Source organism: Anguilla anguilla, chromosome 8, assembly GCF_013347855.1.
Source record: "Anguilla anguilla isolate fAngAng1 chromosome 8, fAngAng1.pri, whole genome shotgun sequence".
Taxonomy (NCBI): Eukaryota; Metazoa; Chordata; class Actinopteri; order Anguilliformes; family Anguillidae; genus Anguilla; species Anguilla anguilla.
Window position 1 is genome coordinate 45,502,743 of NC_049208.1, and position 21,825 is coordinate 45,524,567.

At 44.5% G+C, this 21,825-nt stretch overlaps 2 protein-coding genes across 5 annotated transcripts; one reads left to right on the forward strand and one right to left on the reverse strand.

Annotated features, from left to right (window-relative positions):
* Window positions 1–1,236: 1,236 nt before the first annotated feature.
* Window positions 1,237–9,062, forward strand: jtb (jumping translocation breakpoint). Of its 3 annotated transcripts, none has more exons than XM_035430135.1 (6): window positions 1,237–1,379; window positions 2,821–2,959; window positions 3,097–3,137; window positions 3,534–3,619; window positions 4,594–4,673; window positions 4,782–9,062. In XM_035430135.1, the coding sequence occupies exons 2-6, from the start codon at window positions 2,874–2,876 to the stop codon at window positions 4,936–4,938; spliced, it is 450 nt and encodes a 149-aa protein (XP_035286026.1). In that variant the 5' UTR covers window positions 1,237–1,379; window positions 2,821–2,873; the 3' UTR covers window positions 4,939–9,062. The 3 variants fall into 3 exon arrangements, with proteins under 3 accessions (XP_035286026.1, XP_035286028.1, XP_035286027.1); XM_035430137.1 differs by having other exon boundaries at window positions 4,597–4,673; XM_035430136.1 differs by lacking the exon at window positions 1,237–1,379 and adding an exon at window positions 1,549–2,676.
* A 3,336-nt stretch (window positions 9,063–12,398) lies between these two features.
* On the reverse strand, window positions 12,399–14,330 carry cart4 (cocaine- and amphetamine-regulated transcript 4). Of its 2 annotated transcripts, XM_035430139.1 has the most exons (4): window positions 14,127–14,330; window positions 13,874–14,095; window positions 13,215–13,295; window positions 12,399–12,724 (listed from the first exon to the last, which is right to left on the reverse strand). In XM_035430139.1, the coding sequence occupies exons 2-4, from the start codon at window positions 14,018–14,020 to the stop codon at window positions 12,617–12,619; spliced, it is 336 nt and encodes a 111-aa protein (XP_035286030.1). In that variant the 5' UTR covers window positions 14,021–14,095; window positions 14,127–14,330; the 3' UTR covers window positions 12,399–12,616. The 2 variants fall into 2 exon arrangements, with proteins under 2 accessions (XP_035286030.1, XP_035286029.1); XM_035430138.1 differs by having other exon boundaries at window positions 13,874–14,327.
* Between the last annotated feature and the right edge of the window lie 7,495 nt (window positions 14,331–21,825).

The window sequence follows — 21,825 nt, forward strand, 5'->3', positions numbered from 1 at the left end:
TTTATGCATTCTATAATTGTGCACTAACAGTGTCTTTACCAGGGTGGTAACAAGCAAAAATATACCTTTTATAGCATCTTTTTATCGGTGGTTCTAAGAAAATTATTTTGTCCCCTGAAGCCACCATGTCGTGTACAGCTCTCTTGTCATACCTGTAGGGGACACAGGCCTATGGAGGACCCCTAAATATATACAGGCAAGGGTGTTACATGTATTAGTAAAAGTGTATAACGTCAATTAGTAAAAGAGTATTGCATGTGTATTAGTGAAAGGGCATTAAATGTGTATTAGTAGAAGTGTATTGTATGTGTATTGTATTATGTAAAATGCATAATTTTGTTTTATGGCAGCGTTGTAATAATGATGCAGTTAGAAACCACTGTTTTACATACCTAACTGATTGCAGACAACGAGGCATTACCAACATTTCTTGCAAATTAATTCACAGATAGTGTTTTCCTTTTTCCTGAGCAGGATGCCTCTGTGCACACTGGCATGCACACAATAAGCTCTTTCCTCACTCTGGTTAGATGATGTGTGGGAACGGTTAAAACACACACCAGAAAGGCAGTGGATCAGTTTACTCGCCCAACCTACGGTAAATTAAAAGAGGAAATTGAAAAGTTAAATGAGGACTTTAAAAAAGGGTTAGGTAAAAATTGGGCCATTATGTAAACTCTGCATAGTACAGAAATCTCAACTACTCACACATAATCAACTACTATAGTATACCTGGCAGATTTTAAAGCCTGTTTCATCACTGATAATCTGATAGATGTGTAGTGGTCTTAACACCTGAAAAACTTTTTCAAACACACACATAGGAATATGGAAAACGTTGTCTCATGCATACATACACGCACACAAAGACACACAAATCTGCATGCTTACCTGACAGTCACATACGTACCTACAACTAATTCTATTATTTTTGTGACAGGGCTAAGGAAAAATGTTAGTAGTGGTAAATTGTACATTGTGGCTTCATTGTCAATAAATCCAACAAAGCCTAACCAAATAAACGCTTAAAGGTTCACATGTGGTCATAGGCACGAAGTTGTTTTTGGAATCTCTTTAATTTTTGGACTTGGCTCCTCGAGGGATTTTTTATTTTTGGACTGTCAGAAAGTTGGCTTCACTGTTTAGACGCCAGGGGTCGCTGTAAGTTGCGCACGCCAGCGTGGAAGCCAAATGAGCCTGGAGATGAACTGAGGTTCACTCTTCGTTTGCCAACACATTTCAAGATGGCTGCGTCGACGGAAGCCCGTGTGGACTCTTGATCTGAAGATCAGAAAATGAATGTTTATACAAAAAGAACAGAATTGTTCAGCGGACGCCAGTGGTCAACGTCCAGGATAAGAGTGTAGAAAAGAGTTTTGGTGTGTATTTAGCAAATATGTGTCTTTAATTCATATAATTGTTTTTCTAGATCACATGCTAGCTACAGTTTATTAGCTAGTGCTAGCTGCCTTTTGAGCCACGAAAGCTTCGTAGTCTCTATCTTGGTTCTAGCGTGAGCTAGTTTAAATGCGTTTCGATTTCGTTGAAAACTAAATCCAGTACCCAAAAACAGTACCCACAGTGGGAGGTTGACGCTGTCTTGAAATAATCCTGTTATTTCTATCGTGTGTTACCAAACTAGTCTAGATAAGTTAAATTAGTTGTTTGTGTAACCGATGTGTGTTAGTCAACTTTCTGCGTCCACTCAATAAGCGTGTGCCAAATAGCCACTGTTACGCTTGGCTAGTTTGCGTGATAGAATTTTCTTGACTAATGTTAGCTGACTGTTTCCCATTGAATAATATGCCAAGCTAGTTGATTACGTTAAACATGTACGTTCAGTTAACGAGCTGTTTAGTTACGTTAGCTCCAGTTATTAACTAGTTCGCTCGTCAACCAAGAGCTTGGTTGGTTTCATTTTGATCTTTGTAGCTAACTGGCTAATAGCCAGAGTTTTTGGTGTGTGATTAATGACAAGGACGAGTTTGTCTTTAACCTAAACCTAACGACGAATCTGTTGCCATATGAGATAACGATGCTAAATGGCAAATGCAGGCCACGTTTTTGTTACGTGAACGGAACACTAGTCTGAACTAGCCTGTTATTTTGGTGAATTTTTGTTTTAAGAGTAGGTCACGTTTCCGTCTCCTGAGTGGGTCTGGTTGTCACGGATCTTTGCTCATAGCACAGAAATGCTGGATTTGGTGTCCAGTATTAACACTGATACTGATAAAGAAGCTAACTACGTAGGCTTGCATGAAGCCAACTCTGACATAACATCTACAAGCCATGATCGTAGCAGAACATAACATATTCCAGATAGGCCGTTATCTCTTGATAATGATTGGTCTTTAGCTAGTTAAGAAACATGGTGAAGTAACTATTACTTAACTTAATTAGTCCGTCAGATCAGCGCAAGTTATCAAATTGTGACGTAGCTATTTTATGACGTTTATCTTGCCATGTGTACATGGTGCAGAGAACAGTCTTGTGAGGCTCTCCATTGATGTGATCGGGGACAGGGAGAATACTGTGAATATATGACGTTAATTAGCCAGCAGGAGGACCAGGGGAGAGAATGTTGAACAGTCCAGCCACAAGCTAACGCACTAGCCAGCAACATTATCTACTACACGGGCGTAGAAGGGTGACCTTTGTCATTCGTTCAAAAGGATTGTAAGTGCGTTCCCATCGATGTGCAGTAGAAAACAGCCCTAGTTGTGCCCACTACTTCCTTAATTGGCTTGTCCTAATGACTTTTTATTGTTGTGGCACTCCAAAAGTCTCTCTAAATATTTCTTCTTTTCCGTTGTTCAACAGATTATTACTGCAGGAGTGTAGCGGGTGTGGCTCGCGCGAAGAAGACGGTCGGAATGGAGAGCGATTGTCGGATCATCAGCTGCCTCAGACCGCGATTCCTGGCCTTGCACGCGCTCTTCTGGGGACTGATATCCCTCAGGTGCGGTTAAGCACGCGGATGCGTGCGCGCTTACCTTGTGGAACTGTGGTTTTCCGACGAGGATCAGCACTCTGTTTGTACTGCATTTCGTAGTGTGTGTAACTTCTGAACTCACCTGTTCTTCTTGTCACACACAGAGTGTTTGGTGCAGCTTTTCTGAGTGAAGAAAAGACTCCAGGTAAGACTCCTTCCTGTCGAACACATTGTATGTTAAAAAATAAATAAATAAAATAAAATAAAAATAATTAAAATTAAGCAATGGACCAATTTATTAACCGTGTACAGTTGCTCCTCAGTAACCCCCCCCCCCCCCCCCCCCGGGTTTATAAAGCTTGGGTTTTTGGCTAAGAGCTTTATCAGTGGAGGTAGGCCTTCTGCAAATCCCCTCAGTAAATACCCACCCCACTCCTTACGTTTATAAAACTTGGGTTTTTGGCTCAGAACGTTCTTTATCAGTGGAGGTAGGCCTTCCGCCATTTCTATGTGCACACAGTTAGCGTTTGCAGCCTAGCTGCTGCTGCTCTTGTGCGTGCGAAGTGCCTGCCATTGATGTAGCGGGGGACGTGTCTTGCAGTGACTCATGCCGTGACCATGCCCTGCTGGCAGGTGGAGGAGTTTGTGGTATCAGCAGAGTGCGCCCAGTGTAATGCGTTCCAGTCGGTGAGGACCGCTTCCTTCTCTTTCTCTCTCTCTCTGTCCCTATCCCTCCATCTCTCCCCGCTGTCGTTCTCTTGCTCCCTCTCTGTCTCCCCTTCCCTCTGTCTCCCATTCTCTTTTCCTTTCTCTGCTGAAAGGCGAACCAGCTCTGTGCCCACAGGACATAGGGGTTATTTTTTACCTCGGTCTGTTTCTGTTATATGTCATAGATTGACCTTTCGGCTGTTATGTCTGTGTCGAACACATTTTCTTAAGACATAAGCCTTAATTTGTGTGTGTGCGTGCGTGCGTGCATGCATGCATGCTTGCGAGTGCGCGTGTGTGTGAGTGTGTGTGTGTGTGCGCATGCGTGTGTGTGTCAGCATGCATGCGTAAGGGCGCATGCGTTTGTGTGTGCGCGCGCGTACGTGCGCCTGTGTGCGTGCATGCTTGCGTGTGTGAGTGTGTCTGTGTGCGAGCGTGCGCGTGTGTGTGAGAGTGTGTCTGTGCGTGCGTGCATGCGGGTGTGTGTGTGTGTGAGTGTCTGTGCGCATGCGTGCATGTGTGTGAGCGTGTGTGTGTGAGTGTCTGTGCGTGCGTGCATGCGGGTGTCTGTGTGCGTGCGTGCGTGCATGCGGGTATGTGTGTGTGTGTGTGTGTGTGCTTGCGTGCATGCGGGTGTGTGTGTGTGCGTGCGCGCGTGTGTGAGTGTGTCTGTGTGCGTGCGTGCATGCGGGTGTGTGTGAGAGTATGTCTGTGTGCGTGGGTGCATGCGGGTGTGTGTGTGTGTGTGCGTGCGCGCGCGTGTGTGTGAGAGAGTGTGTCTGTGTGCATGCGGGTGTGTGTGAGAGTGTGTCTGTGTGCGTGCATGCATGCGGGTGTGTGTGTGAGCGTGCGTGTGTGTGAGAGTGTGTCTGTGTGCGTGAGCGCGCGCATGCGGGTGTGTGTGTGCATGCTGTACTCGGTACTCAGACTCACTCTGTGTCCCGTCTCTCTAGAAGACGTTGGCGGCCTGCAACCCCACGGGATTCGTGGAGAGAATCAACTGTGCCAAGTCCAAGAAGGACGAGTACAAGAGGTGAGCCTCCGAGCCGGGGTGGGAATTTGGGAATTGGATATGCTCAGCTCCACGTAGGACAGCAAATGTAGTTATTTGTTTAAATCCCCCCCCCCCCCCCCCTTCCAGCTGCCGCTCCGCCCTCATGGAGGAGAGACTCTTCTGGAAGTTTGAGGGCACCATGGTGGGCCTGACCGTCCTCTTCGCCCTGGTGGTCGTCGCCCGGCAGCGCTCATTAGACCGCCTGGCGTCCGAAAAAGTCAGACGGCAGATCGAGTCCATCTAGCATCCCCGCCCCCCCTCCCTCCCAAGGGAAGATGCGGGGTGGGGGAACTGCATGACCTAAACCAGGCACACCTGCAAAAAAAACAAAATCTCAACCACACCCAAGATCACAAGTGCTGCTTGTTTGACCGCTCCTGGCTGTGGTCGGGGAGGAAGCCACACATCAGTTAAAGGCGTACTGTTGAAACGTGATCCTGTAAAATACTCAACCGGATTTTAATTTTTTCAATTAATTTTTACATTTTATTATCAAGGGCAGTTTGGATTCTCTCTTCTGAAAAAATGTGAAGACATAAAAGGTTAACAGGAGGTGTTCGTATTAATTATATAATTTTTATTATTTAATATTGGGTCTGGAATGCATGAGGACATCCCTACCCGCTCCCTGTCTTTACAGATTCTACAAGTCTGGTTTGGAGTTCATCTACAACACAAAGTGGCGATAACCATATTATCAGTGAATCGGTGATGTATTGTACTGGGCCTGCTGGTCGTGCAGATGACTGATGGACCGTTACCCCTGACCCCTGACCTCAGCCCAGGCTGGACATGAAAAAGATTAAAGTCGGGTCCTCTGGTTCGGGGGGAGCATAAACGGTTAACTGGCCTGCTGTTGGGGTAGGACAGTTGTGACCGCGGTGATTTTTGACCGCGTGTTCTGCTGGACTCAAAAGTGGGAACGTCAGCTTGTTTGATCGTCGCCCCCCAATCCCCCACCCCCCGTGCCCCGAGCTCCTCGTAAGGGCCATTTCAGCTTATGCCGCTAAGCCTGTTCTTGTGATAAATTTTTTAAAAATGACTGTGAGGCCTGGTGTTACATTCAGTGAAATTTTTGGGTGGATGTTAAAAGTGAAGCATGTTTTGTGTATAAGTGTAGATAAGAAAACCTACCACTAAGTTCATTAACCTTTTTTTGTAATATATAAGCGTACGTTTTTAACAAAGTACCATAGACTGCGAGATTTGTACCTGGAGTGGAGATGCGTACATCTGATTTTCAGTAGTCAAGCCTGTTTTCGGGAACAACCTGCGTTGAAAGGATACAAGGCGTTTGGAGATGGTCAGGCTTTTACGATGGCGGTGTGCGGTGCTCCCAGTATAGCCTCAGCCTTTGGATTCAAACTGAGGGGACGGTTAAGAGACAAAGCACAACTCTGGACATTACTCTTAACTTCTGTACTCATTGGTGCCGGGCTGACGGAGGCCGCAGCGCAGAGCTGTCGGCGTGCCGCGTAAACTGGGTGTTCTGGGCGCGGTCGTGCTGGATGGGAACCGCGAGACCTGTAACGGGGTGGAGTAGTTCTCCATTGTTTGCTGAAACCCAAGGTCATGCCGAGTCTTGACTGGGGGGGGAGTTTATATTCCCAGCATGCTTCACTCTGCTGCTGTGTATGTCAGAGACAGGGATATGTGCTTGATGTGTTTTTCTAGCCATTGGAACTTTGTGATCAGGTCTTTCCTGAACAAAGCAAGTCGACAACCGATTTTAAATGCGGTGGGTAGTAATGCTCGGAAAAATTCCTAGTTTTTGTGACCGTTTGCCATCGATCGGTTCTCCTTTCACCAGCGAATAGTTCAGAGGAGGTTTATTGGTCATCTGGACTGCATGGCATGTTTGTTTCATAAGGACAATTAAACAAAAAAACGAAAATTCCGGTTGTCAGTGTTACTCCAGTCTAATGGTCTTAAGTATTAATAAAGATGCTGTTTGCCTCAGAGAGAGACTCCAGTCAAAGAGCATTTATAGCACTGACTGTTTCAACTAATGAGGACAGCTGTGTGTATGCACTGAGTTAAGATCAGCTTCAGCCATTTAAAGCAAACGTTGCACATATCCCTATGACATCATCAGTCAGATCCCTGTGACATCATCTGCTTAACCCACACTTGATCCTCATTGTATGAGGATGGGTTGCGGTGCTCTCGACCAGTGTTCCTTCTCAGCTAATCCTGGCGATGTGAAGATCTTCATGTAATGGGGATCCCTCGCTCCATGTTTGTGTCCTACTGTAAGCCAATCCAGGTTGATTAAGGATCTGTGAATCTGTACAGCAGCTGGGGAGGTCATTCTTTCGGTCAAAGAGAGACTGGAATTTCCTGGTTCCGAACCTGGTCGATCCAGTTTGTGGATAATGGTAGATTACATGTCCAGTTGTGGATACCCTTTTTTTTACCATCCTGGATTAATGCTGTTGCAAAAGCAGATTTGTGTTCTGTATTTATTGGGGATTTGGTAGAATTCCGTGTGTGTGTGTGTATATATACCAGTGTTTTTAGCTTTGCTGCAGAGGAGTTGCTGGATTGGCTGCTACTGCGAGTATTACCTGGCGTGTAAAATAACAGCAAAACTAGGACTGGGCGATATATCGCAGTGATAATTATCGTGTGCAAGAACGGTCGTCGCCACCGCGTGGTGTACCGCCTTTCTTTTTGTCTTTTTCTCTTTAATTATGCCTGACGCGATAGCAAACAACCACGCTTTTGGAGGCTTTTGGAGGAGACTTTTGGAGTCACCTATTGCTTGACCATAAGACAGCCAGCAAGGCCTTGCAGCTTCCGCGCGATTGGCAGAAACACATCACATGATCACACGGAAGCTGTGCGACCTTGCTGCTGATTGGCTGTCTTGGCTGTCAACACCCAGTAGGTAACAGCGGTTACGTTTTTCTCTGGAAGCATTTTACACAGCCTCTTTAGTTGTTTAGTAACGCTTCAGGTATAATTAAAAAGAAGACAAAAGAAAGGTGATACGCCATTCGGTGGCGACGCCCATTATTGCACGCGATAATTATCACTACGATATATCGCCCAGCCCTAAGCGAAACGTGTAATTGTGTCAAGCTTGCTACCTTTTTTTTTTTTGGGGGGGGGGGTAAACTACACGCCCGTGCAAATAATTTTAAAAGGTAACATGCTTCTTGTAAGAATTTGAACAGCTGAAATTGCTATAGTGTTCTGTTTCAGTGGCTGCCAATAGCGTGCTGCTCCGGTGATGCTCAAGTCTCCCCGCTGGTGGCCTGCCACGCTGGGGGTTTTCATTTGTTCTCTTCAATCAGGGACTGAGGCAGATCTTTGACCCCATTTGAGTGGGGTCACTGACCAGTCTGTGATAAGAATCAATTAACATGCATCAGTGTACTATCTTGGTTCCCTTGCTCTTTGCCTTGGTCCTGTTGAGCCAAAGGATCTGTCTCTCCGATTGGTATCTGCTTAAAATCGGAAACTATTTCAGAGCCAACTTTTCAGAGTCTGCAACCCACTTAATGAATGAATGCATTTACTGCAATCCTCCTCTTAATAAAATGGAGCCCAACTTATGTTCAAATATGGAATTAAAATGTTTGCATTTTTAAGTAGTGCTGTGCATGTGATGAGTACAGTATTTAATTCTGACTGCTATGAATGGTGGTGGAATCTGTGAAACAAGGAGTCACCCCCCCCCCCCCCCCCCCCCCCCAAATAAAAGCCTCATGACCAGCAGTGGGTGCCAAAAGCAACTGTTGGCCCAAAGCGAGCACTTTGCGGGGGGCACTTCCATTTTAGTCCTGCCGACAAAGTGATGTTGCGTAAAAGGGTGTTGTAAATGTTTACAGAAAGGCGAATGTTAATTTCTCACTTCTATGGAGAGGGAGGGGGGTGGCATTTCAGTGGTGGGTTGGGTTGTGCTGTGGTGCCTCAATTTAAGATGTATATCTGGACTCAAATTTGTCTTGAACTTGTCCTTTTTTTTTTTTTTTTTTGCTTCCTGCCTCCTCTACTGTAAATGTATTTTTATAGAAAAATGTGGGACTCAGCTTTCCTTTGACGGACAAAGGAAATGCTGCAATGAAAGAGAGTCAATCTTACACCTTGAGTGCTTTTTGTGTATTAATGAGTGTGTGGGGGTTTAATACTGTGAGTTCATCTGATTTCTAGGTTTATAGGAGTGTTTTAATGGGACAGTTCACTTTCTGGAGTTTTTTTCTTGCATCTCAGTTTTAGTCTGTTTTGATGGGCTCTTTTTGTGTACAATGAAGGATATTTTTGTGTTTATAATAGTTACATGCATGTATGCAGGATGAAAAAACAACCAACTGACTGCTTTTTGATGAAAACCTTCCTGTATAAAGCTGCATATTAAGCAGATTTTTGAAATGTACTTAGCTGTCAGAAAAGTTACAAAAAGTAGAAAAGAGCATGTGGGATCGGAGTCTAATGCGAGCAGTATTTGTATTGCAGTGTGGTTTTAAAGAGTCCATTGAGCGTTGCAAACTGCGTCAATAATGCTTGAGAAAGAAGTAGATGCACTTGGAACCGCGTGGACAGTGGCAGAGCTGACGGTATCGCGGCCCCTTTTTCACCGAGCAGAAGCCGTCGACGTTGCACTGCCGACAGAAGGGAAAACAATGTGCAGGTTTAGGGGAAATTGAAATTTTAACCACCAATTTCTTAAAACGGTCTCATCTATAATTCCTGTGCTTCATTTGTTTTTTCTGAACCCTGAGGTGCTGAGGAGTTGCCACTAGGTGTCGTGCCAAAACCACAAAGAAGTGGAACCGGCGTCAAATTTAAATGCAGCAATGCTGGCACGTGCATTATAATATATGTGAAGGCGGTATCTATCACTCGCTACTTTAAGCGTTCTATCTCTGCCATGTGTTCACTTAACGAAAATCTTCCATCTACACCACAATTAGAAAAGCTCATTTCCATTTTCTGAAGTGCTGCTATTCAGTGTTGTATGACCTGGCGAAGATATTTCTGTACCATTCTTGTTATTATCCGTCTCCTCAGACGTTTGCAAACCCCGGGAAGACTGTTGAACTTCCTCCGCAAAATAGCCGTTTGTCTCTTCTGAAGATCTTCCAGGACGTTGTGAAGAACGACCATCTACGAACAAGAAATTGACGAGTTAGGAGGCTTTAGTTTGGTCTTGACGCTATAGCGGTTAACTTGAGTAGTAGCCTCCAGTAGGTCACACCGCTGCATACGTTTCAATCTCCGTAATCGGGTTGAATCAAACTCCTATATTTACCCCGTTACTAAAATGTATTCTAGAATTTTTTGTTATTGAATAAATGTCATTTAGGACCACATTTTGAAATGTGACGGTAGAATGATCGGTTTATATCTTTTGATGAGTTATCTATGGTTCCGTTTTACCTGCTGTCGAACAAAACCAGCATGGTCAAATACTGAGTCTTGGTACATTTTTATAAGCGTTTATAATATAACATACTCACAAATATATTCTATGTGTATATGTAGGCTACGATGGACTCAGTTGTGTAATGTAATGTGTTTTCATTGAGAGACCATTTGAACAACTGGGTCTCATTGTATCCCAGTAATATGTTCTCAGTCATTGACTTTAGATGTAGGCCTCGTTATTTCCTATAGCAGGGTTTAAGTGCTCTCTTGTTAATGGCCCACTTTCCACTGTAGGTGCTGTAAGCGAATTCAAACCGCAACTGGCTAAATAAGCCTAAATGACGCACAACGAAAATGGGGGCAGTCGGGTGTCGACAAACATTTTGCGCTGTGGAAGGCTACCATTACATTACATGAGGCTACATTACACATCATGTGGCAGGCACTCCGAACCTGACGCTCCGAACACGAACTCACCAATTCCTTCTTTTGCTCTTCCGTGTCCACTGTTTCCGGAGGCAAGTCCTCTGCCAACCTCGCGTGAGCTCTCAGTGAGTTGGAGTGCACACACACACAAAAGAGCAGCGCTAAGGAAAGGGTTGGGAGCTTTTCCATGTTTGTTTTTTTTTCGCCTGAAAAGCGGTCTGAAGGCGACAGCACCAGCCACGCTCGGTCGTACAGCGCGCGCGGGGACAGGCGTGCGCTTTAGTGAGTCAAAGTTGTGGGACGCTATCCAAGGTACTGAACGGGTTGCAGGTCATCTAGCCTGTTCTGTCCCGCCGGGGTTATCCGAAGCCGGCGTCAGCTAGCACGCCTTTTGCGCGTGTGAACACTGGCTGAGTCAGCAGGTGTCGGTGACACTTCTACCTCAAATCTGCACTCGCTGTTTGGGAAAGGCGTCCGTCGTCGCGGTACCATATAAATTGGTATATAAATAAGAAACCCTTCCACAGTAAAATGCTCTGTGTTAATTTAACGGAGTACATATGAGTCCACGTACTAACCTCGTACCAACCGCCACACTGTCACGCGTGAATATAGAACTTCTCCGTCTTTTCCCATTTGAAATTCGCTCTTTAGCTCCACATATTGATTAGTGATTTTTTTAAATGACGTCTGCCAATAACATGCAATATGCTTAAAACATCTCCTTCGCGTTTCCTAAAACTCAAAAGGTTCGTGTATGAGATGTTAGTTGATGCAGTGCCTACATGTAGTTCCAGGTTTTCCAGACATGCTTGCCCATAGAATCGAATAATAGAATTTCAATATAATCAATACACGTTCACTGTAGCTTCAAGTCGTCTGCGAGCTCCCGGTTACGCAAAAGGATGAAAAGGTGAAGACCGCGCCGCCCCTAATCCCTTCACTACTTGCAGGAGTAATCCTTTCCGTTTTTAGACGGGTTACATCCGACAACAGCTGAGTCTGTGACAATATAATTTTACACCCGTACACAAGCTGGGTTGTGCGTCAGGTCCGGCAGTTACATGTTTCATCTATGAAGCAGTACGACATAGTACACTGGAATCGATCGTTTTCTTTCGTATATATAATGTGCTGTTTGTAACCTTTTTAAAGAGGCTAAACGAGAGCTGGGTGACGTGAGAATCACACAACGTGAGGTCTGTGGCCATAATTTAAAGGCAAGTGACTTTGAAAATGCAGTTTAATTTATTACGCTAGGCTAATGATAAAACCATCAATTAGCACACACGTCCATGTGGAATATGCTTTGATCTGTCATGGTCGCTGGATGCAGCTGTATTTCACGCAAGGTAACCTTTTTGAACGGAATGTGCGTTCATTCTCAGAATGTATTATGCTGATCCTTTAAAATGGAAAAGGTCAAATCCTCTTATCTGCACGCCGCGGAAAGGGCGGGAAGCGCAAAGGCTCGTGTTTCCTGTCTCATTGCCGATCGCGTAAATGCAGCTTCGTCTGATAAAGTTGTGATGTCGCGTGAGATGTCTCTTGCTGCCCCTTCATCTTTGTTGACAAAACATATGAAACATATGGACTTAACATATCATTTTTCCAGGACCAACATAATGTGATGGGCAATTGACATTTCAGTTGTGGGATGTCCCGTTTCGAAATCATTGGCGATGCCGTTGTATCAAGCTATAGCTACTACACCGCGGGTGGGATTGTGGTCAATCACCGTACAAAGTTATAAGACATACTATACAACACTAATGACAGGAATTATTTCCATTTTGCGAAAAAAAATCTGTCAGAATCTTTAACTTGGGCTAATTACAATGTCTGCTAACGTTTATATCTGTATTGTATCGGTAGGCCAGTGAGGAGGAGATCAGAAATAGCAGCTTCGTTCGACATTTTTTATTAAAGAAAAATAAATCCATTTAATCACACAGATGCGTTTTCATTTAGAGACGAGCCGACAAACAAAGACAATATCACGCATGCAGTATAAGAGACTGACTAGTAATAACGGTTAGGTGGAACACGACGGGTCGCACGCCTTGGTCCGGTGAAAATGGTTCCGTTTATAATGCGCCTGAGTGGAGGTGGTCGCGCGCTGCTCAGTAGCAGCGCAGGAAGAAGGAGTTGCACGCGGTTCCTCTCAGGCAGTCGCAAAGTCTGCCGATGCGCGGTCCATGCTTCATTGCGCACCGCTCGCCCACATCACACTGGAAAGCCAACATTAAACAGGGGAAAGTGGGTCACGCACACGAGGGAGCGTTCTGTACCTCTCAATAGCGCTCTGACGCAGCTGATAACTGTTATGAACTTATAACCACATCAAGAACTGTCTACTTAGTGAATAGACTATTGGTTGGGTGTGGCATTCTAGGGCATGCACGTGGCTGTGTCCATTTTGCACCGGGAGGAAAATTGCTCCAAAATAAAAATTAAATGGGAACTTTCACAAAAAGATAAGTTAATACTCACTATAAATATACTGTAAACCACAGTTAATTACAGTGTATAAAATGAGTATTTAAAAAAATATTTTATGAACCTGAACTTATTTGTTGAATCGTGCTGAAAATTGCGAAAATAACTAAATTAGTGCTATGATGTAAATATGCTATAAAACAGACGCACTACAAAAAAATATTTATTTTAGCAGTTAAAGAAATCCTGTCCTTGTGTGTGCTGAAGTTGGAGAAAACTTACCCGGGGAATCACGCTGGCTTTTTTCTCAAGCGTTATCCGGTTGTCCTGGGTGCCGTCCAGCAATCCCTCGAGCGCCTCTGCCTGCGAAAAACACCGAAATAAACTGTCTTTCATTGCGACTGTTTCAAACACTTAATCTTTCTTGTAACCTGCACATTTTTTTTTTTCAAAAAAAAAAGAAAAAAAAAGGGGGCTGTTTGAATAAAACTAAAGTTGCAGGACTCTATGTATAAAGAAGACAACATCGAGTTTAGTTACGCAAAAAAGAAATATTGCAATACGAAGAAAGCTGTTTGATAATGAGCCTCTTATGCTAATTCTTTTTGATAACTAAATGTCAAGGGAGTGAAGTTTATTATCCAGTTTACCTCGGTTACATGCGGTAGCATTACATTCTGTTTCAGATGCAGTTGTAAGGCTACACATTATTTCCTACAGTGACCAGCTGACGCGTTGAATTGACCAACCTGACATTTTGGCTTAGGTTGATAGGGTTTTGTTTAGTTTCTAGCATGATTCGTTGAAAGAACTCATGTTTGGTTTATACAAAACGTTCACCTCAATTACGCGTTTATCCATGGGAAACCACAAAACCACGACAGGCGTAAGTACACGTCTGAGAAAAATACATATACATCATGGCTATGTTTAGTTCTTACCAAGTCCCTGGTGATGTGTCCCATTTGATTTTGTTCCTCCTCTGAAGAGATACCATTCTCCGACGCCATCTGCCCCTGACACACGACGGCGAACATCGACAGACAGACACCCAGGTACACCGCCGCTCTAACTTTGACACTGTCCATGGTGTTGAACGTTTCAAATTCTAGAATTCGAACGTGGGTGGGTCAGAAGCTGGCTCGCGTTGGCGTAGAATTCTTGTCTTCGCTGCCCCCTCTGCGTTTTCTTGATCCTTTTCTGGAGTTGAAGTCGTCGCTCTTGTGCCCCCTTTAATTGTTTCCCCGTGCAGCTTGGAAACTTTATTTATAGGAAAGGAGCCGTGCCGCTCCCATGTACACGCTGATAACGTCACACAGCGACCATCTTCGCATGCAGACCTTGGTTTGCGTGTGCAGGGAGAGAGAGAATAGGTCTCGCGGTCAATAATGATGAACGCTGGCCGTGGCAGATAAATTCGACACCAAGGGTGGAACTTTCCCATCCAGCCCATTAATTAAAGTCAGTCATTTCCGCGAACTGAACAGTTTACCGCGTTATCATCGTACCTAGATGGCTTATCACAAGAAATAAGCGGCCAAGACACGACTGCCCCCCCCCCCCCCCCAACTCCCGAATCATGTCTTGTACTTAGTAATTAATGCTTTTTTAAATACAGTTTAATCGTTGAAAAACGGGTCAAGTTGGGTAAATATTTACCCAAAAAGGCCCTAATATAAATGCAATGCCCTAGTTCTGTCAATCAATGAAGGTATATATATATATTATATATATATACCGATCAGCCACAACATTAAAACCACCTGCCTAATATTGGGTAGGTCCCCCTCGTGCCGCCAAAACAGCTCTGACCCGTCGAGAGTTTTTAAAATCATGTGGAAATAATTCACCCTTTAACAATATCATAGCTTTTTATAGCCCTGTAGCAACTACTGAAAATGTAATGAACTACTAATAGTGCAATAACTCACAATAATGTAATCCATTTCAAATTTTTAATGTAATAAAAACCAATAATGTAATGAGTAGTAGTAGTAGTAGTAGTAGTAGTGTACTTTATTGATCCCCGGGGGGGGGGAATTTGCACTGTTGCACCATCAAAGACAACAAAGTAACACAATCAGATACAAATTTACATTAGACATACAAATATATACAGAAATCCAAATATACCAGAGGACACCTTCAGAGGTAGAGTCCATGCCTCAATGGGTCAGAGCTGTTTTGGCGGCACGAGGGGGACCTACACAACCCATCCAAAGATTATGGTTCAGTCTTCACGGGGGCTGACTTATTAGGCAACTTGCAGAAAAGAAACACCATTGAACTTGACTTGTTTAGTTCATGTATGGACTCTTCTGATAGCTGGCCTTGTATTCGGGTTAACAACAAATACTAGGTTTGTGTATGGGCATTTGTCATTAGCCAGATTTAGAGGATAGAAGACATTGTCGGCTTTCTGACCAAATGATATTGCCAAATTAAACTGCCCACAACCTTTGGCAATTTGTATACAAGCGCCCCTATACAAGCCTCCTGTGCATTTAGTCCACTGGAGTCACATTTGAACAGGTGTGCAAGGCGGTTATGCAGACCATTTTCATTTTACATTCAGTCAGCTCTGGAAATGTAGTTCAAACATGTAAAAAACAAAAACTCATTGTTTGCCCCATAATTCACGAGTTTCAGTCTATTTCTTGGAATGGCTGTGATTGTCTTTGTCTGTCTGCTTATTTTTCTCAGTGTTGTGGAACGCCATTGCTCTCAGTCACCAGTAGCGGTTGTTACATCAGCTTTAGAATGTTCGGTTAAGAACATTCTAATAATAACATATTTGTGATCATATACCTTTAATGGGTTGATTGTCCGTCCCTGTTCATCCTGCCTCTGTACACATACAAGACTCCCAATGTTGTGTATGTCATGGTCTGTACTACTACGCAGTGGAATTAGGAACACGGTCCTTTCTGGGAATATGGAAAAAGATGGAAAAGACACAGCTGGATCTTTACGGGAATCCTCATAAGGAATGAGGAGATTCCTACATTCTATGCAGATCAAGGAATTGTATGTACTTAACTGAGTTTACCTGTGTTTTTTTTGTGACATACTATTTTGTTGGTCTTGTTGGGACTCCGTGGGAAGGGAATGATCTGTTTACGGAAGGTTTATGGAAACCTTACTGGGACAGTCACTCTCCTTGACCCAAGGAACGATATTCACGCGAGAGACAGGAGGTCTGAATCCACTGGCTTTGTGAAGCTGTAGGTGCCATAATAATGTTCCACAATGCCCTTTTCACATTTCATTAATAGATATCCAGTGTTTTCATACGTCAGCCCCAACTAATCTTTTGCTGACTTTGAAAGCTGTCACTGCAGCAAAATTCAAAAAGGATAATCATTTTTGACCTGGATAGAAGCTCATTTTATGGCGATGATAAGCCAACAATGGCGAACGACTCTGCGGTCAGAAGGCCTTTTTGCAGCGTCAGGCTTTGTGATGGAACGGGTTGACAAAAGCTGCTGATGGAATCAGCACTTGTTTGAAATCAGGGAGCATACAGTGCATACACACACACATGCACACACACACGAGCACGCACACAATCAGAAATGGTGTTCACCAGAGAGAACTTTTATTCTACGGGTTCACCTGCGCGGATCGTGGGTAACCTGTGAAGTGAAAATGGGCCCCGGTAAGTCTCTTGATGTCTTGACATGCAGCAACGAGACTGCTGACATTTTCATTATAGCTGTCTGCCTTGTTAATCAGTCGGTTGGGAGAGCTGATATATAATTTGTAACGACGGCAGTTTCCTGATTCGGTTCAGCCCCAGAGGTGCAATGGTGGAAACCGGACAGGCGCGGAGCCGTAATGGGGCCCTCGTCCATAACGCGAGGCTCTAAAAAAGAAGTGTTCAATTAACACTCGGAGGCGCTGGAGTGATTCCGTTTTCTGTCTCATTTTGCGCGAGCAGGGAGGAGCCTGGGCGCCATGCGGCACACTGGCAGGTCGGAGGATTGGCTTCCCGCCATCGGTGGTCTCCTCTGCACAGGAGCACTCTGATACCAGTGCTCTGCGACCAGGAGAATGTAGGAGCAAATGGCTCTGACTGCACTCAGCGTGCCGGTTTAAATCTCTCAGATCTGCTCTTAGGGCGTCGCCTTGTTTTAATGGCTCATTGGGTCATATGACTGATTCCTTTTCTGTCCAATTAACCCTTTAAGGTGTTCTTAACTGAACATTCTTATGCTGATGTTACAATCACTACTGGCAATTTTAAGCAGTGGAGTTCTCGAACACTGACTTAAAATTTTGAGAAAAGGTTTCAAAAACATACTTTTCAAAGGGTTAACTGCACACGTATCACACACACCACAAATGCTTATGTTTATGTTCATTTTCTGAATGATGAATTATTTATCTGTGACAACCTGCCAAAAAACACACTTGTGCCTACCTTACGCTACACAATTCTTTTCTGTGATTTTTTTCTCACCATTGCGGAGAATTCATTGCGTGTTTAGCCTGATCAGAGCACTGAAAGATCATTAGAAAATACCATCATTAAATGTGAGAGGGTATCTAACTTCAGTTATCCAACATTTTTTTAATGTACGGGAGGCATTAGTTGTCTCAATGCATTTATGGAGCTAGAATTGTACTTCAGAGCTTTTGGGTGTGATTCCCAGACGGGACGGTGCTGTTTCACCCCTGAGCAAGGCAAATAACTCTACTTATCCCCTCCCTAGTGAAGTTGAAATAGACGTTCACACAGAATTCAGACCCTCCGCAGCACACTGGCAGGGTCAATTGCACTGTACTTAAACCTCTCGACCGCACAACTGCATTACAACCTTAACAGCTATCCAAATCCGCGCGCTCAAGTAACCAGCTGCACCTGCTTTATGTTTACAGTGATACTACTGGACCTCTTGTGAGGTTTTAAATGAAAATTGACAGGCCCTTTCATTATTGATCCAAGAGAGTTCAAATTAGCATTATTTTAAACAAATAAACAAGGGCTCTTTGATGTTTGGGGTTCTTACGGTTTCAAATTTGAAGAAACAACCTACAGTTGTAAAGTTGAGGAACCAGCACGCGCATTTAAGAGATCACTTTCAGAACGAATGCCGCCTTGGGGACACTAAGAGCAATCATTCTGGCTATAATGGCAGTCTCGGGAGAACCCTTTCATCTCAGGGAAATATTCCCAGATGCCCAGAACAATCTCCCTCCGAGCGCTGGCTTTTTAAGACCCCGGTGTCCTCGAGGAGGAGGGCGGGGGGCACGATGCTGTCTGCCCATTTTCCTGTAAATTCTCCACGCGCTGAGAATTAAAGGCGGTTCCGCTCAAATTAAGTCTATTGACTGGCTGCGGAATCCCGGGACTCCGCGCTGTCGATAGGGGGGGACGGGGGCGTAACGAAGACCTTCAGGCACTCCTGAGAGAGCCCGGGGCTCAATCAACTGTCCCTCGGCCTGCTCCGAGGATGTCCCGCATTGTGCAAGATGACCTGTAAGATTTCTCCAGCGTTACCAAAGAAGATTTGTGACTTTTAAAATCATCCAGACGCTTTGTGGTTGTTTTGTTTAGCTTATATACCCCTGTGACTGCAGAGAAGTCACTGTGAGTTTAGCCTGATCAGGGCACTGAAAAACCAGCGGTCCAAATCTGTGATATGAGGATTAGGTTTTCCTGTTGTAATGCAGTTCTGTGGTCTACCAGCTAAACACACTGTTATTGACTCCAGGTGTTTAGTCAGTCCTACAGTCCTACTCTTTCATAGCATCCGATTATATGACTGAATCAATTCAGGTTAAGTATCTTGCTCTAGGGTACAATGGTAGTGTCTCACCTGGGATACAAACCTGCAACCTTTGGATTATAAGCCCAGTTCCCTAACCACTACACTACAGTGCCAACTCCTGTTCATGTCACTACATCTCAGCCAGGGCTGCACTGAAAAAGAGATTTATATCGCAGTGAGACTCGAATAAACAAATAAAAGATTAAAAAAAGGTGGTGTAGAAGCCAACACTTTGTTATTTTGGTTAACTAGGCACACTAGCGCACAACATACTAGCATAAAACATACAGGCCTACTCTGCATAAACTTGTGTGCTGAATAGCTACATGTAAATGCAAACATGCAATTATACACAGAAGCAATCGAAGACGTGGGAGGGGAAAATGTGTACGAATTGACCTGATAGCACGTTAGAACCGATTATAGTTATGAAAACAGATTTTTCTGAGCTTGAGTGATAACTGCGGTCCATGACAAGGACGTTTTTTAAGTTTTTCACAGGAGTCTCGTTCTTGCCCAGTGCTGTGACATTCAGCTAACGAGCTAATCGAGGTCTTCAGTCAAGACCTCTTGATGAGACGAATCAAGATGTTTCTGCACTGGGCTGGAGCAAAATTTGCACCCACCTGCATGCTTTTCAACTCTGCAGGTAGGTTCATATTTATATGCCGCTATAGCAAAAATGCATGACTTGCATCACTCTCTTATGGCTACTTATGTCAGTTATGGTCACTTATATGATTTACGTCACTTATGTCACTTCTATCTCTTATGCCACTTATTGTCACTTATAGGTGTTATGTCACTTAGATCACTTACATCACTTATATTGCTTATGGTGATTTATGTCACTTATGTCACATATCACTTAGGATCAGTCATGCCACTTAAATCACTTATGTCATATATGGTCACTTATGGTACTGGTTGTGTATGTAGTCTTGCACTGATGTACAGGGTAGGACTACATGCACATGTGGCTTCTCGTCTCTCGGTTCACTTTTGTAGAGTGTATGTCAGGATACTGGGGGGGTTAGGACCCAAACGCAGAGTGAGGGGGAAAAACTCAAAACTCCAAATGGTATGAACAAAAGACTTTACTTAACACAGGAACAAAAGCAGGGAACAAAAGGCCTCGCAGGGCAACTCTCAAAAAACAAAGGAAAACTTCAAAACATGGAAAACAAAAAAACTCCAAGAATCCAAAAGCATGTAAACATGGAACATGGGCAGAAACACACGGGGAGCTACTCTCTGGAGGAAACACGCAGGGCAGGAACATAGGCAGAAGCACACGCGACCAAACACAACCAAGGATCCAGCACCTGAGTCAAGGAAGAAGGGAACTTAAATAGACCAGACACTGACGAGACACAGGAGGGCACCATGAACAATCAGGCCACAGAGAGGGAAGGGAAAACGAGACAACCCAAGAACATTAATAGGATAATTGAAAGCAATTATACAATTAAACAGGGGGAGCAGGACACAAAACAGAAGTGCCACCATCTGGCAGCCCAACAAGGAAGGACAGACGGAAACACAGAACCATGACAGTGTAAGCATCTGGGTCCAAACAATTGTGTTCTTAGATAGTAAGCATGCAGTCTTTATCAGACATTTCATAGCCGCGTAAACTGGGCCTTGAAATGTGACAGAGGGAAACCAGTGGAGAGGAGAAAGGCAGTTAAACACGCGGCAGTTTGTTGTTATAATGAGTCTTTACCTGCTGCGTAATTGCTCACTGCTGTGTCAGATGGTAGCTTAATGAGCAGGTTTAACAGACGGTGGCTAAAGCCCTGCTATTGACTCGTTTCCCCTGTAGAAAATGGGGAGCGTGATGTATGAGATGGGTCCTGTCTCAGGTAAATCAGACTAATTGCTTTCAGGTCGATCCAAGGCAAGTGGTGTCCTCAGCCGTGACGCCACCGTCTGCAGTGTTCTGAGTTCAGACCTCGGAACCCAGGCTCAAGTCTTGCCTGTTTAGAGATCCGCCTCACACTGTTCTCAGATCAGTCTCCATTGTTCAACTGCTTTAAGACTCGCCTCACACTGTTCTCAGATCAGCCTCCATCGCTCAACTGCTTTGAGATCCACCTCACACTGTTATCAGATCAGTCTCCATTGCTCAACTACTTTGAGACTCGCCTCACAGTGTATTCAGATCAGTCTCCATCACTCAACTGCTTTGAGACTCGCCTCACAGTGTTTTCAGATCAGTCTCCATTGCTCAGCTGCTTTGAGACTCGCCTCACACTGTTTTCAGATCAGTCTCCATCACTCAACTGCTTTGAGACTCGCCTCACACTGTTCTCAGATCAGCCTCCATCGCTCAACTGCTTTGAGACTGGCCTCACACTGTTCTCAGATCAGTCTCTACTGCTCTGAGCTCATTCCTTCCATCTTAGAGATCAGTCTCTGCCATTCTGAGGTCAGTCCCTTGATGTCAGTCATTTTCTGATGGGAGAAAGCAAGTATGTGTCCTTATGCCAGTTGCGACCAACCCTGTTCCAGGAGATCTACTGTCCTGTTGGTTTTCACTCCAACCGTAACAAAGCACACCTCATTCAACAGCTAGAAACCTTGTCCAAACATCCATCCATTATCTATACCCACTTATCCTGCTCGGGGTTGCGGGGGGTGCTGGAGCCTATCCCAGCGTACATTAGGCGAGAGGCAGGAACAGACCCTGGACAAGTTGCCAATCCATAGCAGGGCACACATGCCATTCACCCACACACTCATACCTATGGGCAATTTAGAGTCAGTTAGTCTACTTGCATGTCTTTGGACCATGGGAGGAAACCGGAGTACTCAGAGGAAACCCACGCGGACACAGGGAGAACATGCAAACCCCACACAGAAAGGCCCAGGCCAGATTCAAACCCAAGACCTTCTTGATTGATTGATTGAAATTCTTTATTGATCATTAAAATACTAGCCAGAGATGCCCCAGATACAGAAATTGTCAAAATGCCAGCAGCCATACCTCCATGCACTCTGCTCCTGCCAAATGGCTGAAGCTAAGCGAGTGTGGGCTTGGTTAGTACTTGGATGGGAGACCACCAGGGAATACTGAGTTGCTGCTGGAAGTGTGGTTGGTGGGCCAGCAGGGGGCA